Genomic DNA, 14,092 nt, shown 5'->3' with positions numbered 1-14,092 from the left:
TGGATATATTGGTGACTTTTAAATAAGTAAGTAAATATTTAAAAAAGTAAAATAAAGAAGGCAAAAAAAATGGGCTGCTGTTTTTAGGTTAAAAAAATGGGCTGCTTTTGCAAATATTCAATGTAGCTCATGCTACATATATGCCAGTTTTTTAGTTAGTTCTGATACATTTCTTCCCTTGAGATACTTAAACTGATTAAAAATTGGGAGTAGGTTATACAAAAAAAGAAAGACCTGTATTCTTTGGTTTTGTTTTGTTTCTAGTTTTTTTTTTTTTTTTTTTTGGAGAACTTTGAATATTCACTAAAGAAGATAGGATAGGTAATCAACTCCATTGGCCAGCCCAGGTGGCCACAGAAAGATGGCCAATCTTTCTCCATTTATACTGTATTCACTTCCCCCACCCCATATTATTTTGAAGCACATCTCAGATATATAATTTTGTCTGTAAGCATTTTAGTATATATCTCTGAAACATAATAATTCTTGAAAAAATGTAACCACAACCAGGCGCAGTGGCTCACGCCTGTAATCCCAGCACTTTGGGAGACCGAGATGGGTGGATCACAAGGTCAGGAGTTTGAGACCAGCCTGGCCAGCATGGTGAAACCCTGCCTCTACTAAAAATATGAAAAATTAGCCGGGCATGGTGGCACGCCCCTGTAGTCCCAGCTACTTGGGAGGCTGAGGCAGGAGAATTGCTTGAACCTGGCAGGGGGAGGTTGCAGTGAGCCGAGCTCGCACCACTGCACTCCAGCCTGGGCGACAGAGTGAGATTCCATCTCAGAAAAAAAAAATGTTACCACAATATCATTACTACACTTTAAAAACTTAATAAGAATTTTTTAAATCAATTGTCAAATTGATTTGACAATTTTAATCAAACTGTCAAATTTGAGCCCATTCAGGGCTGAAATTTCCGATTACCTCATAAATGTTCCTGTTAGAATCAGGATCTAAATAAGGTCCACACTTTGTGATTGGTTAATATATGTTTCATGTCTATTTTAATCTGTTGATTCTCCCCCAGTCAACATCTCTTTTTCTCCCTACTGAAATTTTATGCACTGGTGAGTGTTGTTTGTTTTATCACATTGCCCACAGTCTGGATTTTGCTATTTGCATACCTGTGGTGCAGCCTGATACAATTCAAGGTCCTTTTTTTTTTTCGCACGACAATCATAAGTGATTTTGTATTCTTTCATGAGGAGGCACTGGATGTTTGATTGTGTCCCTCTTTTGTGACGTTCGTAGCCATTGATGGTCAAGTGCCAAAATCCATCATTAGTTCATTAAGTGGTTCAAAGTGATGATATTCTAGTTTCATCAACTTTTCTTTCTTTATTAGCTGGAACACTTTCTATAAGAAGAAACTTCTCATTTACTGTTTCATTACCTGGGTATCCCATTTTTAATATTTTTTAAGTGGCATAAAATACTTCTTTCTCACTCTTTACTTACCAGATTGCAAGTGATGAGTTAAGTTACTAATATTATCCAACAGTGATAAGTTAGTATTTCTTTAAGTATCCTTATGAAACAATAGATCAGCTCCATTACAATGTTTACCCTTATTAATGTGCAATTTGTTCCATCTCTGGCCATCAGGAGCTTCTTCAAGGTGACTCAAGTTCTTTTGAAATGATCCTAATAACTTTGATAGCCTCTTTAGTATTTGGTTTGACATGTTCCAGATCACTTGCTTATTTCCTGTCCAGACCTCGAATCAGCTATTTCTCCACCAAGTTCTGATATCTGTCTTTAAAGAGCTATAGTCATTGTTTTCCTTATGTAATACAGAATATATATGGCACATTTAAACAAACCAAAATATTAATATGCTAATAAATGCAAGGCTCCTATTTTATTAAAGATGTTCCAAAGCACTGAAACCAGTAGCAATCTTCAAATAATGAAACAGTTAAAATATATCTTTGTTGTATTAAAACATCCTGGAAAGTGCTAATAGCTATTATGAAGACATCAGAGGTCAGTGTTTCATTAAACAGCGAATCAGAAATTTGGAATAGATCTAAATTATCAAAATAATAGTCTAGGAAGGGGTAGGTTATAGATTCAGGATTATTTACCTACCTACCTTGATAGGGTTCAGGGTAGATTATAGAGGTCTGTACCATGCCACACCCAGATATTATCATTGCTTTCCTGGGGAGCTCTGATTATTATTATTATTATTATTATTATTATTATTATTATTATTATTTTGAGACAGAGTCTCGCTCTGTTGCCCAGGCTGGAATACAGCAGCATGATCTTGGGTCACTGCAGCCTCTGCTTCCCAGGTTCTAGCGATTCTCCTGCCTCAGCCTCCCGAGTAGCTGGGATTACAGGCACGCACCACCATGCCCAGCTAACTTTTTGTATTTTTAGTGGAGACAGGGTTTTGCCATGTTGGCCAGGCTGGTCTCAAACTCCTGACCTCAGGTGATCCATCCACTTCTGCCTCCCAAAGTGCTAGGATTACAGGGATGAGCCACTGTGCCTGGCCAGAGCTCTGATTATTTTATGGTTACATTATCTGTTTGTTTCTTTGATAACAGAGACAAGTCTTTCTGATGCTGTAGATTTCAGTTAGATCTTTCTAACTAACATGCCTTGGTGATTCCTACCACCAGCATATGTGGTGGGATTTACAATCTCTACATAAGAGATTTTGAAATGGAGTCTTTCAGTGACAGCAACAGTTATAAAAACCAGTGATAACTTATTAGCCAAGAGGTGACATCAATATTTTAAATTCAAATATAGGCAGCAGGAGGAATCTCTGAGGTTAGGGAAGGTTCCTATATCTACTCTCCCTTCTATGCTCAGCTCTGAGCTCTCAGTTGGAATTTTACAATCCTTCATAGGAAATTAGCAATTTGTCACATTCCTAATGTTTACTTAAGTAAAAATTTTAATGACCCCACTGATGTGGTTTTCTTATAGATGCCCAGGGCCTTATGTTTTCAAATGCATTCTTTCTGGTATAACTTGTAAAACTGAGCCTTTGCAAAGTAGAGCCGATATTAAAATATCTCTTAGATATGCATGTGGTCATTTAATCTAAACAGACCAGGTTCTTTTGGGGGACAACTTGAGATATGCCGCATAAGTATATGGTGATTTCCATTTGTTAGAATCACTAATTGAAGAAAAACATGTAAAAGTGAAAGTTATTCCTGATCACTCATGCTAGAGTTTGATGCAAGTTAGAGAACTGGAGGTGCTGCAGATAATAGATAAATTATAGGTATGAAACCTATTTCCCTGAGTCTTGTTTCAAAAATAGATGAAATGCCCCAATTTTTTAATGCTCCTCTCAGATAGTTCAAGCCTAGGAATATCGTAGATGCTTATGGTGCTTTAGGGGTCTGAGTAAGTATGAAACATGGGGCCTTTGGCTCGTGGATGCAGAAGAATAATGACCAGAGACAGAGAGCTATAGAGAGGCCAGTTCTTAATGAGGGAAAGAAGAATGAGGCACACTATCAATCCCAAATGAGTCATAGGGAGGAGCCAAATTGTAAAGCTGAATGTATTAGTAACTGAAGGAAGCCGGTGCGTGACGAGGTTTGAAGAGAGCAGAAAGAAGTCTGAACTTGGAGAGAGTCCAGGATCCAGCATTTCGATATTCATCATTGTATTTTATTGAGATTGGATGTGCTGAGAGCAATTAAAAGATTGGAGGCAAAGCAGACATAACCCTGAGATGGTGGTACACTAAAAGGAATAGGACACAATTATATCTTATTGTGTCCGTTGATGGAATCTTTCAAAATGAAGACCTAACAATGGCTGAAGTGTATGAATTTTGTAAATACAGTGGTTGCCTGACCCTATGTAATTAGCATGGAGCTAAAACAGCACCAAAAGGCATTAGAGTCCACTGGTTGATAGAGCAAGATAAACATCATCTCCTTCATCAGTAGCTGTGCTTCTTTGGGGAAATTGGTTAACCTCTCTGTGCTTTATTTGTCCTCATCTGTAAAAATGGGGATAGTAGTAGTATCTACCTCATGGGTTTGTGGTGATGATTAAATAAGTTAATATATATAAAGAAGTAGGAATTAACTAGATAAATGTTTAAGAAAAAGACATTTCAACCAGTATTTTATAGGTGTTTTTATGAAGCAGAAATATGTAACTATTTGGCATAGTGATGAATAAATTTAAATGTTGAGTTTTAAAACAAAGAGGAAATAAGATAGCAAGAATATGATAAGGCAGAAATTCTTCTATCATGAATTAAGGGAATGTGGAAAAAGTGGATTTTGTAAACAGACTGACTGAGATTTCAATCCTGAATCTACCCCTTCTTGTTCTGGAACATGTCCCTTGGCTTTTGCGTGCTCCAGTCTTTGGATTTGTAAAATAAAAATGATCACTTTACCTGGCAGGATTAATTTGAAACATTAACTAAGCTATTTTATGAAAACCTGTAACCAAGGACTGACCATCAATAATAGCACAATTAACATGTTTTTCCTGATTCCAAACATTGTAATTGCTTTTTCATTTACAACTATTAGAATATTTTGTGACAGTATTTTATACATAATGAGCTTTCAAAAGGTAAATATAATTTTAGCCCTACTCTGATCCTCTTCTCATCTCACAGGGTGAGGCATATGCAGGAGTAGAGGGATATGTCAGCCCCAAGGCTGGCTTCCACTTTGAATATCTAGGACCCAAATTTCCCTGCTCAAATGCCCTGAGAATTCTAAATCAAACCTTTTCCTCCAGGTGATTAAGTGGGCACATTTGTCAAGGTAGGAAGATAGGATACATGTTGTCTGTGCATATTACCTTGAGTTATAACTTCCTGATATAATGCCCTGTGGCTTGTGGGCTGTCATTTGTATTTTTCCCAGGCTTTTCAAATGGATGTACAGGTCTACAGCTGTTACTTATATGAACGTTATACTTTTGAAACAATATGGTAAGAATATTACTGAATTTGTGTCATTTTTTGATTCAGAAACATCAGGATACAGATTAAACGCCAAACATTCATCTCTCTCTACATGTTTTGAATGTAGGCTTTTAGTGGTTACTGAGGCCCTATTTGTGTGAGGAAAACAATGTGGTTGATTTATTTTCCCTAAATTTAGAGTTATTTAAAAATTAGAATTTGCAGAAGTTATATTGAGTGCTTGTTAGAAGATGCACATGAGACCAGGCGCGGTGGCTCATGCCTGTAATCCCAGCACTTTGGGAGGCCGAGGTGGGCGGATCACAAGGTCAGGAGATTGAGACCATCCTGGGTAACACGGTGAAAGCCCATCTCTACTAAAAATACAAAAAATTAGCTGGGCATGGTGGCTGACACCTGTAGTCCTAGCTACTCAGGAGGCTGAGGCAGGAGAATGGCATGAACCTGGGAGGCGGAGCTTGCAGTGAGCCGAGATCACGCCACTGCACTCCAGCCTGGGTGACAGAGTGAGACTCCATCTCAAAAAAAAATAAAATAAAATAAAAAATAAGATGCACGTGAATGCAACCATGGAGACACATTGAGTGTACACTTAACACTTGTATTAGTCTGTTTTCACACTGCTGATAAAGACATACCTGAGACTGGTAATTTATAAATAAAAAGAGGTTTAATAGACTCACAGTTCTATGTGGCTGGGGAGGCCTCACAATCATGGTGGAAGATGAAAGTCCCATCTTACATGGTGGCAGGCAAGAGAGAATGGGAGCCAAGTGAAAGGGGTTTCTCCTTATAAAACCATCAGATCTCGTGAGAATTATTCACTACCACAAGAACAGTATGGGGGAACCACCTGCATGATTCAGTTATCTCCCACTGGGTCCCATGGGAGATACAATTCAAGACGAAATTTGGGTGAGGACACAGCTAAACCATATCAACACTCAATACAATAAACACCATTCATATGGTATTGGGGGAACACGCCCCCAATATTTCAACGTAGGTTCTTTCTATTTTCCGTAAGTGTCAGCCGGCTGAGAAATAAAGAGAAACAGTACGAAGAGAGGAATTTTACAGCTGGGCTGCCGGGGGTGACATTACATATCAATAGGACCATGATGCCCACCTGAGCCATAAAGCCAGCAAGTTTTATTAAGGATTTCAAAAGGGGAAGGGGTGCAAGAACAGGGAGTAGGTCACAAGATCACATACTTCAAAGGGCAAAAGGGAGAACAAAGATCACATGCTTCTGAGGAAACAGGACAAGGACAAAATCAGAAACTCCTGATAAGGGTCCAACAAAGATCACAAGGCAAAGGGCAAAAGCAAAGATCATAAGGCAAAGGGCAAAAGCAGAATTACTGATAAGGGTCTATGTTCAGCGGTGCATGTGTTGTCTTGATAAACATCTTAAACAACAGAAAACATGGTTTGAAAGCAGAGAACCAGTCTGACCCCAAATTTACCAGGGTGGAGTTTCCCAATCCTAGTAAGCCTGAGGGTACTGCAGGAGACCAGGGCGTATTTCAGTCCTTATCTCAACCATATAAGACAGACACTCCCAGAACAGCTGTTTATAGACCTCCCTGCAGGAATGCAATTCTTTCCCCAGAGTATTAATATCAATATTCCTTTCTAGGAAAATAATTTAGCAATATCTTCCCTACTTGCATGTCCGTTTATAGGCTCTCTGCAAGAAGAAAAATATGGCTCTTTTTGCTTGACCCCACAGGCAGTCAGACCTTATGGTTGTCTTCCCTTGTTCCCTAAAATCACTGTTATTTTGTTCTTTTTCAAGGTGCACTGATTTCATATTGTTCAAACGCACATGTTTTACAATCAATTTATACAGTTAACACAATTACCACAGGGTCCTGAGGTGATGTACATCCTCAGCTTATGAAGATAACAGGATTAAGAGATTAAAGTAAGACAGGTGTAAGAAATTATAAGAGTATTATTTAGGAAGTGATAAATGTCCATGAAATCTTCACAATGTATGTTCCTCTGCCGCGGCTCCAGCCGGTCCCTCTGTTTGGGGTCCCTGACTTCCTGCAACAATACGGGGCTGAAGATTTTTTAAAAACCATGATTGCAAAGTCTGCTAAAAGTTGAAGATTTTAATTTACTCTGCTGGTTTACAGCATCAGAAAATCCAATATCACATGAGGCTTAGTAGATCAGAACTACATCAGGCCATGCTTGTAAAGGGAATGCACATTCTACTCTTTTTTTTTTTTTTTTTTTTTTGAGACAGAGTTTCGCTCTTGTTGCCCAGGCTGGAGTGCAATGGCGTGATCTCAGCTCGCTGCAACCTCCACCTCCCGGGTTCAAGCAATTCTCCTGCCTCAGCCTCCTGAGTAGCTGGGATTACAGGCATGTGCCACCACACTCGGCTAATTTTTTTGGTATTTTTAGTAGAGACAAGGTTTCACCATGTTGGCCAAACTGGTCTTGAACTCCTGACCTTAGGTGATCCACCTGCCTCAGCACATTCTACTCTGAATGAACTCTAAATCAGAATTGGTCTCATCTTTTTCAAGGAAATTTAGCATAAGACCTAATAAAAAATACTGTTGAACAAGTGAAAGATATTGCCACCCTGAAGACTTAGAGGACAAGCACACATCCCTGAAATAAATATTCTAGAATCCTGAAAAAATGTATGTAGCAATTGGTATCCACAATGTGATGCTAGAAAGTAACCTCTCATGAAACAGTGAATGGAGGCCATAAGAGAAGATAAAGTTTATTGGAAAACAATGGGATGAGATAAAAAAGGAAATGGATAAAATATGTAAGGACTGCAAGTAAACTACAAACATAATAGCAGAATTAAACTTCACTGTAGAGATCACATTAAATAAAGACAGTGACATAGAATCCCAAACTGATAAGCTTTCCCACAGGAAAATCAAATAAGAAATCAGAATGTTGTGAAAGAAGATAATAGATACAGACAACAGAGAATGGAAACCCAAAATAAGCTGTACTCCTGAAAAAGAGGACAAAATAAATGGAACACAAATAATAATCAAATTAATATATGGAAATTTTGTGGAGCTGAAAACATACCTGTATGCAGATGGCAAGTGCCTGATCTACCCCAATGAAAGAAGACATCTATGCCTAAATAAATGTTAAGAAAACTACTAACTTAGTTAAAAGATAAACATCTTACAAATGTCTAGATAAAACTGACAAAAAAGAAAACAAGCAAATAATGCATGAACAAAAATAAGGCTGGTGATATTCTTCTCCTATTGTAACCCTGAAAGTCAGAAGACAATGAAACAATGTCTGCTGAGTATTCAGAGCCTTTCACAAATGAATAAGAGAGAAAGAGATCTTCAGGTATTCACACTGTAAAATTTACTGAAACATATCCAAAATGATTAAGGTATAAGTAAAAATGGATAATTGAAGCATGGGAAAATCGTGGTTAAATGGCTAACCATTTTAGGTCTGGAAATAAAGAAGTCACATGTCTAAATAGTTATATTTTTTATTATCTCAAATGTAGATTGGAAGGATATTTGGAAAGAGATGTAATAGAAAATAGCAATTTCGTAACATTTACTCTGTGCTAAAGCCCAAGACTGATTACACTACATAGCATTTATTGGATTATATGGAGGGAACACTGTTAGAGGTACAGAATAGTAAATGCAAACTCCATTAATTCAGCTTAACACAACTTAACCTGCCTCTCAGTTTTTGATAACTCAGGAAGGAAAAGAAAAAACATGGATACAGAGGATCTAAATGATTTAATGAATAAAGTATATTTAATAAATTTCTAATAAACTTTGTACCCTCTTGAGACTTTGTTGTCTTTTCTAGTATCTCTGAATCTTTAGAAATTGATGAAGGAAATGCAAAAAAACTCACAAGTAACAATCCTACAGCCTGCATTCTCTTACCACAATACAATTGAACTAAGACTTTTAAATAAATGTTTAGTAAAAGAAACTTGAAAATGAACAACAACAGTAGCAGCAGCAGTACAGTCCTAGTATGTTAGGGATTTCGGAATCCTTGTTCCCTATAATCATGGAGTCGCCTCTAGTGTTCTGTGTTTATCATAAAAACAAATCTTGTAGTTATCCACTTGCATATTTTCTTATTCTTTTTTATCCTCTCAGGAGCAGCACAAGAAGAGTTTCTTAAGCTTACCTAAAAGATGTCCATTTTGGGACCAATAATGATGTAGTTCAAAATCCACTCCTCCTCCTAACACAGCATTTTCAGCATTCTCCAAACATACTTCAATAAACACCAAATAAAAGGGTACAATTTGGAGGGAAGAAGTAGGGATGATTGGAGACACATTATCAAAGAAAAGGACAAATCAACATTCTACCATTTGTCTTTCTTCTGAATGGTATCTTCCCCCGCCCCCTTTTTTTTCCTGATATTTTATGGTCTTCAGCATCTGCCTGTTCTTAGTCGTCTGCTTGGGCTCTCATAACAAGATACTGTAGACTGGGTGGCTTAAACAACAGAAATTAATTTTCTTATGGTTCTGGAGGCTAGGAAGGCTAAGATTAAGGTGCCAGCCAATTGAGTTTCTGGTGAGGACCCTCTTTCTGTGGCCATCTTCTCATGTTCTCACATGTCCTTTCCCTGGGTATGAGTAGAGAGAGAAAGATTTATCTCCTATAAGGTCACGAGTTCTATCAGATTATAACCCCATCTTCATGACCTCATTTAATCTTAATTATCTTCTAAAAGCCTATCATCAAAAACAGATACATTGGAGGTTAGGGCTTCAACATATGAATTTTGTGGAGACACAATTCAGTCCATTGTAAGCAAATATCAAAATTGCCTAATTTCTTAGGATGCTGGTTCAGACCAATTGCATCCAAATTCCATAAAATGATGGCTGTTCCATGAAAGCTGAATGAAAACCAGAACAATTCTCTTCAAAGAGAGACCAGAAGCAGGGGAAAGGTAGGCCTAGTCAGTTCCACAGGGTCCTGGAACCACCATACTAACCCATTTTACTTTTACAATGTTATCAACAGAAAGTAGAGAGCAGGCATTTATTTATTAATTTATACTTTTAATTGTTTAAAATAGTATAAAAACATTAGGGGAAAAGCTCTAAAAGCTAAACTTGGTAAAGGGCTCCAAGAACCATTATGATGGTCAATCTTTTAACAATGGGATGAAATAGTTTAGTATTATTCATGACTCTAGGATGGTCATTCTTGATAGAAAATAAATTTACTTTCAAAGTCATTCAACAAAGTTACGAATAATTTCATGATATTAGACTGATATTTACATGGGAATTTCTCCACTCAGATGAGAATGATATACTCTAAACATTTGTTTCATTTTTAAAATGAAGTTTGAAGAAAAGATGAGTTAGGGGTGGAAATGATACTTTGGCCAACTTCAAAGTTCCTGAGAAAGATTGTCTAATTCTGAAGATTAGTTGGGCAAAATATTTTTGACTTCTGAAACAATTGGGTACTCTTTCTTTTAAATGTTAATGTTACAGAAAATTTTCAGTGGCTGAGAAGACTAAAAGTTGCTATCTGAGGGGCAGATATGATTGATTTAATAAGATTTATGAATGATCTGATATCTAAATACCTTGAAAAAGTAAATAGTAATACACGAACAAAAAAAGTTTTAAAAAATATCACACTGAGTTCTTACTAAGCTCTTACTAAGAATTCTTAAAGTTTTTTCATTGATAGTTTAACAAATATCAGGAAAGAATGCTACTCATAATAGCTACAAGGTTCATTAGTTACAGATAAAGGCCAGAATGACTATTAAGCCAATCATTATGAATCTGCTTGTGAAAAGAGAAGAAAACGAAAGAAGATAATCAGTGAACAAACTAAACAACAAACAAAAAATTCAGTTGGTATGAAATTACTGAAAATCCCAGAGGGTCTCATTATCATTTGACATAAATTATCACTCACAAACTGTTTAACAAAGAACTGCTAAAATGAGCATTTGTCTTTGTTTGCAAATGAAATTAGAATTTTGTGAAAGGATGCTATAAATCTCAGGGTTAGAGAAGTAAGGGAAGTTTTCAAACACGAAAGCTGTGTTTTTTAATCATTTGTATTTTATGGTGTGTGTGTGTCTATGTGTGTGTATGAGATAATTGCATAGGTTATTTGGTGGTTAAAGAGCTTTGGTTTTTAATTGCATTAGTTATTTTGTAGGAGTTGAAGTATGTTGTAGGGGCAGATTGGTTAGGAATCGCTCCGGGTTTTCATGATGTAATAATTAGCGCCCAGGATTCCAATTTCTCCGTTCAAAATGAGAGGTTTAGACCTAGATGATTTTCAAGGTCTTTTAGGGAGCACAGAGTCTATGGTTACTCAACTACTCATTGTGCTTCCTATTCCTTAACAGAGCCCTTGACTCTATTTCCCCTGCAAACTCAATGAGAAGCCATTAAAAGTGCTGTCTTGGGGTTCTAGGCATATGTCTCAACCATGCACGAAAGCAATGATGCTCCAAGGACATTTGTCTGTCGGAGTACAGCAAGGTCAGAATTGTCTACTAAGTCCCGCAAGGCCTGCTGTGTCTGGTATGTTACCAGACACAGCTCTTAACATCTCTATCTAATAATAGATCTTTGATTTTTGTTTTTGAAGCCACAATGCATAACTTTTTTTTTTAAACCCTGAATGACAAGAGTTTTCCTTACACTAAAGTAAAATGTGTTTTACATTTTATTGTGTTGGCATTGGTCCAAATTAAATAATCTGGTAAAATCATTAAAGGAATTTAAGACTTTAAGTTCTGTCTTTCATTGTTCCTTCTCTGTGAGTAAACTTTACTACCTAAAAGAGCTTGTTTTTAAGAGAGTTTATTTGGGTTCAAAAAGTGTTGATTATTATATAGCCTTGTTGCTTAACTGCACATCTTGTCGTATGTTTTACTTTTTCCCCCTCTATCCCAACATCTCCCTTCCTGTCGAATCTTAAATGAATGGTGACTATTCAGTCATTCCCTTTTTTCCTGGTCCAACGTAGCTTCTCACAAACAAGCCCGGAGGCATGATAAGGATATTTTATCTTTAAACTGTTGTGACTTTTCTTTTGTATGGTAAAACCTAGCAGAAACACAGGGCTAGAGTTACATGGAAAAATAATCTTTCCAGGCCTAATGGAAATAACTTCTTGTCCATAGACCTATGAGTGAGTTGTGGATGAGAAATAGAACTATTCTCATCAAACTTACACATTGCAATTTAACATTTCAACAATGATCTGTATATGAATATGCCTCATTTATGTCTTCCAGGTTGTGATAGTATAGTCGATGATGAACTACTGTCACCGGATAGATGAGAGGGTGTGGAATTAGAGTTTCATATGATCCTAATTGTATTCTTTTTGTTTGTTTGTTTTTTTCTGCAGTTATGTGGTATCTTGATCCTAGCATTAGCAATATGGGTACGAGTAAGCAATGACTCTCAAGCGGTAAGTATGCAAAAACAAGTCACCCTTTCCCCAATGTAGTTTATTTCATTTATAATAATGAAAGTTATAACAATAATAGTAATAAACATGTCTAAAACGTTTTTCTTAACTGCTTCATGTAATCACTTGTGCTGTTATGTGATTTTATAATTCAATTCAATCAATCAAAATTACTATGTGGCCAGCACTATGCTAGATGTGGAAAAATCTTTCTAGAGAATGGAGGAGGTGTTATTCAAAAATTCAAAAAAATTCAGTGAGATGCAGGTGGGAAGGGGCCAAAGTGGAAATTTTCCTCCTTTACTATTTGTTTAAGGCCACCATTTGTTTAAGGCCTATATTGAGGATATAGGCCACCTCTCCTTCTCACCAAGAAGAATAATTTTTATAGTAGAAGTTTTGACAATAATTTAGTTGATCCCAATGTGGTTGGTCCAAAAGGAAAGAAGATGAGAAGTTTTCTTGGAGAAGAATAATTTGAATCTGTATTTTAAAGACAACAAGGTACAAGGGTACTTGTTATTTACCTGTGGCAACTGGCAGTGAAGGTAACCACTTGCCAGTAGTGGCTGATCTAACTCGGTGAAACTCAGTAATTCTCTGGGGATGTCCAGATTATTGCTATATGTATAAGATGAACATGACCCATTTTCCTCCCCCACACACCATTCCGTGCCCAGTGCCAAAGCTCTTACCCAGATCTACAGGTCTGGAGGAAGTGTATTTCGTATGGTTAACTCTGGCTCCAGCTATTGGACTCCATACGTGTGGTATCTGTTCCATGCCACAGTATCACAAATGTGGAAAGAGTTGGGGGAAGAGGGAGGGGCGAGTGTGCGGGGATTGTTCTGTCAGTTTTACGGAACATAATACCACCCTGGCACCATTTCCTGGCTCCTGTGCTTTTATTCTTTTCTCTCCCTTCTTCTATTCTGGGGCTCCATCCCCACAAATTATTATTCTAACACATTCAGAGCCATTAATTTGTTCTTTGTTTTCTGGGCTCTTGCCACTAAAGGATCACCTCTTCTACTGCTAGAGCCTTTTTAAGGTATTTGCCCACATAAAGAGAGTTTCTCCTCTCTGAGAAGAATTTTGATTCCAAGTTGATAATTACTGAGAGATTTATTAAGCCAGCAATTAAGACAATGCATTTTCTACTAAAACGTATTTCACCATGGTGCAGCTAAATGCCTTTGAACACAGGCTAGTGGAAAGAAAGATGAAAAGGGAATTAACGTCTGCTCTGTTTTCTTTGCTGCAGTGAGTGGCTTTTCTGAAAATTTCTTTCTCACTCTATCTCTGATTTTTTTTTTTCCCTCTCTCTCTCTCCTGTTGTTCTTTTCCTTTTAAAATTGCTTTCTGCCCTTAGGGAGCCCAGAGGATCACAGTGGCAATTAGAGGCTTCCACATTCTGTGCCTCACCATGGTGAAGAAATTGGGTGGGAGTGGGTGTGGCAGCTTTTTAGTAACATCCTAGTCCATCACGATTTCACTTATTGTTTTCTACTGATAACCGTAACTGTGACTTCCTGATGGCCTGGAGCTCTGGTGTGTGAGCCCAAGAAGTGCATTTGAAGATGTGCAGAATTTCCATCCTGTAGAATCTGAAGTCTGACTTTGGGACTCATAATTAAGCACAGAGATTAACAGTCACCTACTTACAGGGTGCTGTGGCCTCTTCAAG

At 37.3% G+C, this 14,092-nt stretch overlaps 1 protein-coding gene across 6 annotated transcripts in view; it reads left to right on the top strand.

The window, feature by feature from the left end:
- TSPAN8 (tetraspanin 8) overlaps positions 1–14,092 on the top strand; it is a 254,116-nt gene that overhangs the window by 222,357 nt on the left and 17,667 nt on the right. For all 6 annotated transcript variants that reach the window (XM_055358044.2, XM_055358042.2, XM_055358046.2 and 3 more), the window contains one exon: positions 12,343–12,405. In XM_055358044.2, coding sequence (XP_055214019.1) covers positions 12,343–12,405 — 63 coding nt within the window. The remainder of the gene's footprint in view (positions 1–12,342; positions 12,406–14,092) is intronic.

The sequence above is a fragment of the Gorilla gorilla genome, chromosome 10, assembly GCF_029281585.2.
Source record: "Gorilla gorilla gorilla isolate KB3781 chromosome 10, NHGRI_mGorGor1-v2.1_pri, whole genome shotgun sequence".
In the NCBI taxonomy this organism is placed as follows: Eukaryota; Metazoa; Chordata; class Mammalia; order Primates; family Hominidae; genus Gorilla; species Gorilla gorilla.
Note: the sequence above shows the minus strand (reverse complement) of the source record. Positions and strands in the feature narration are given on the sequence as shown.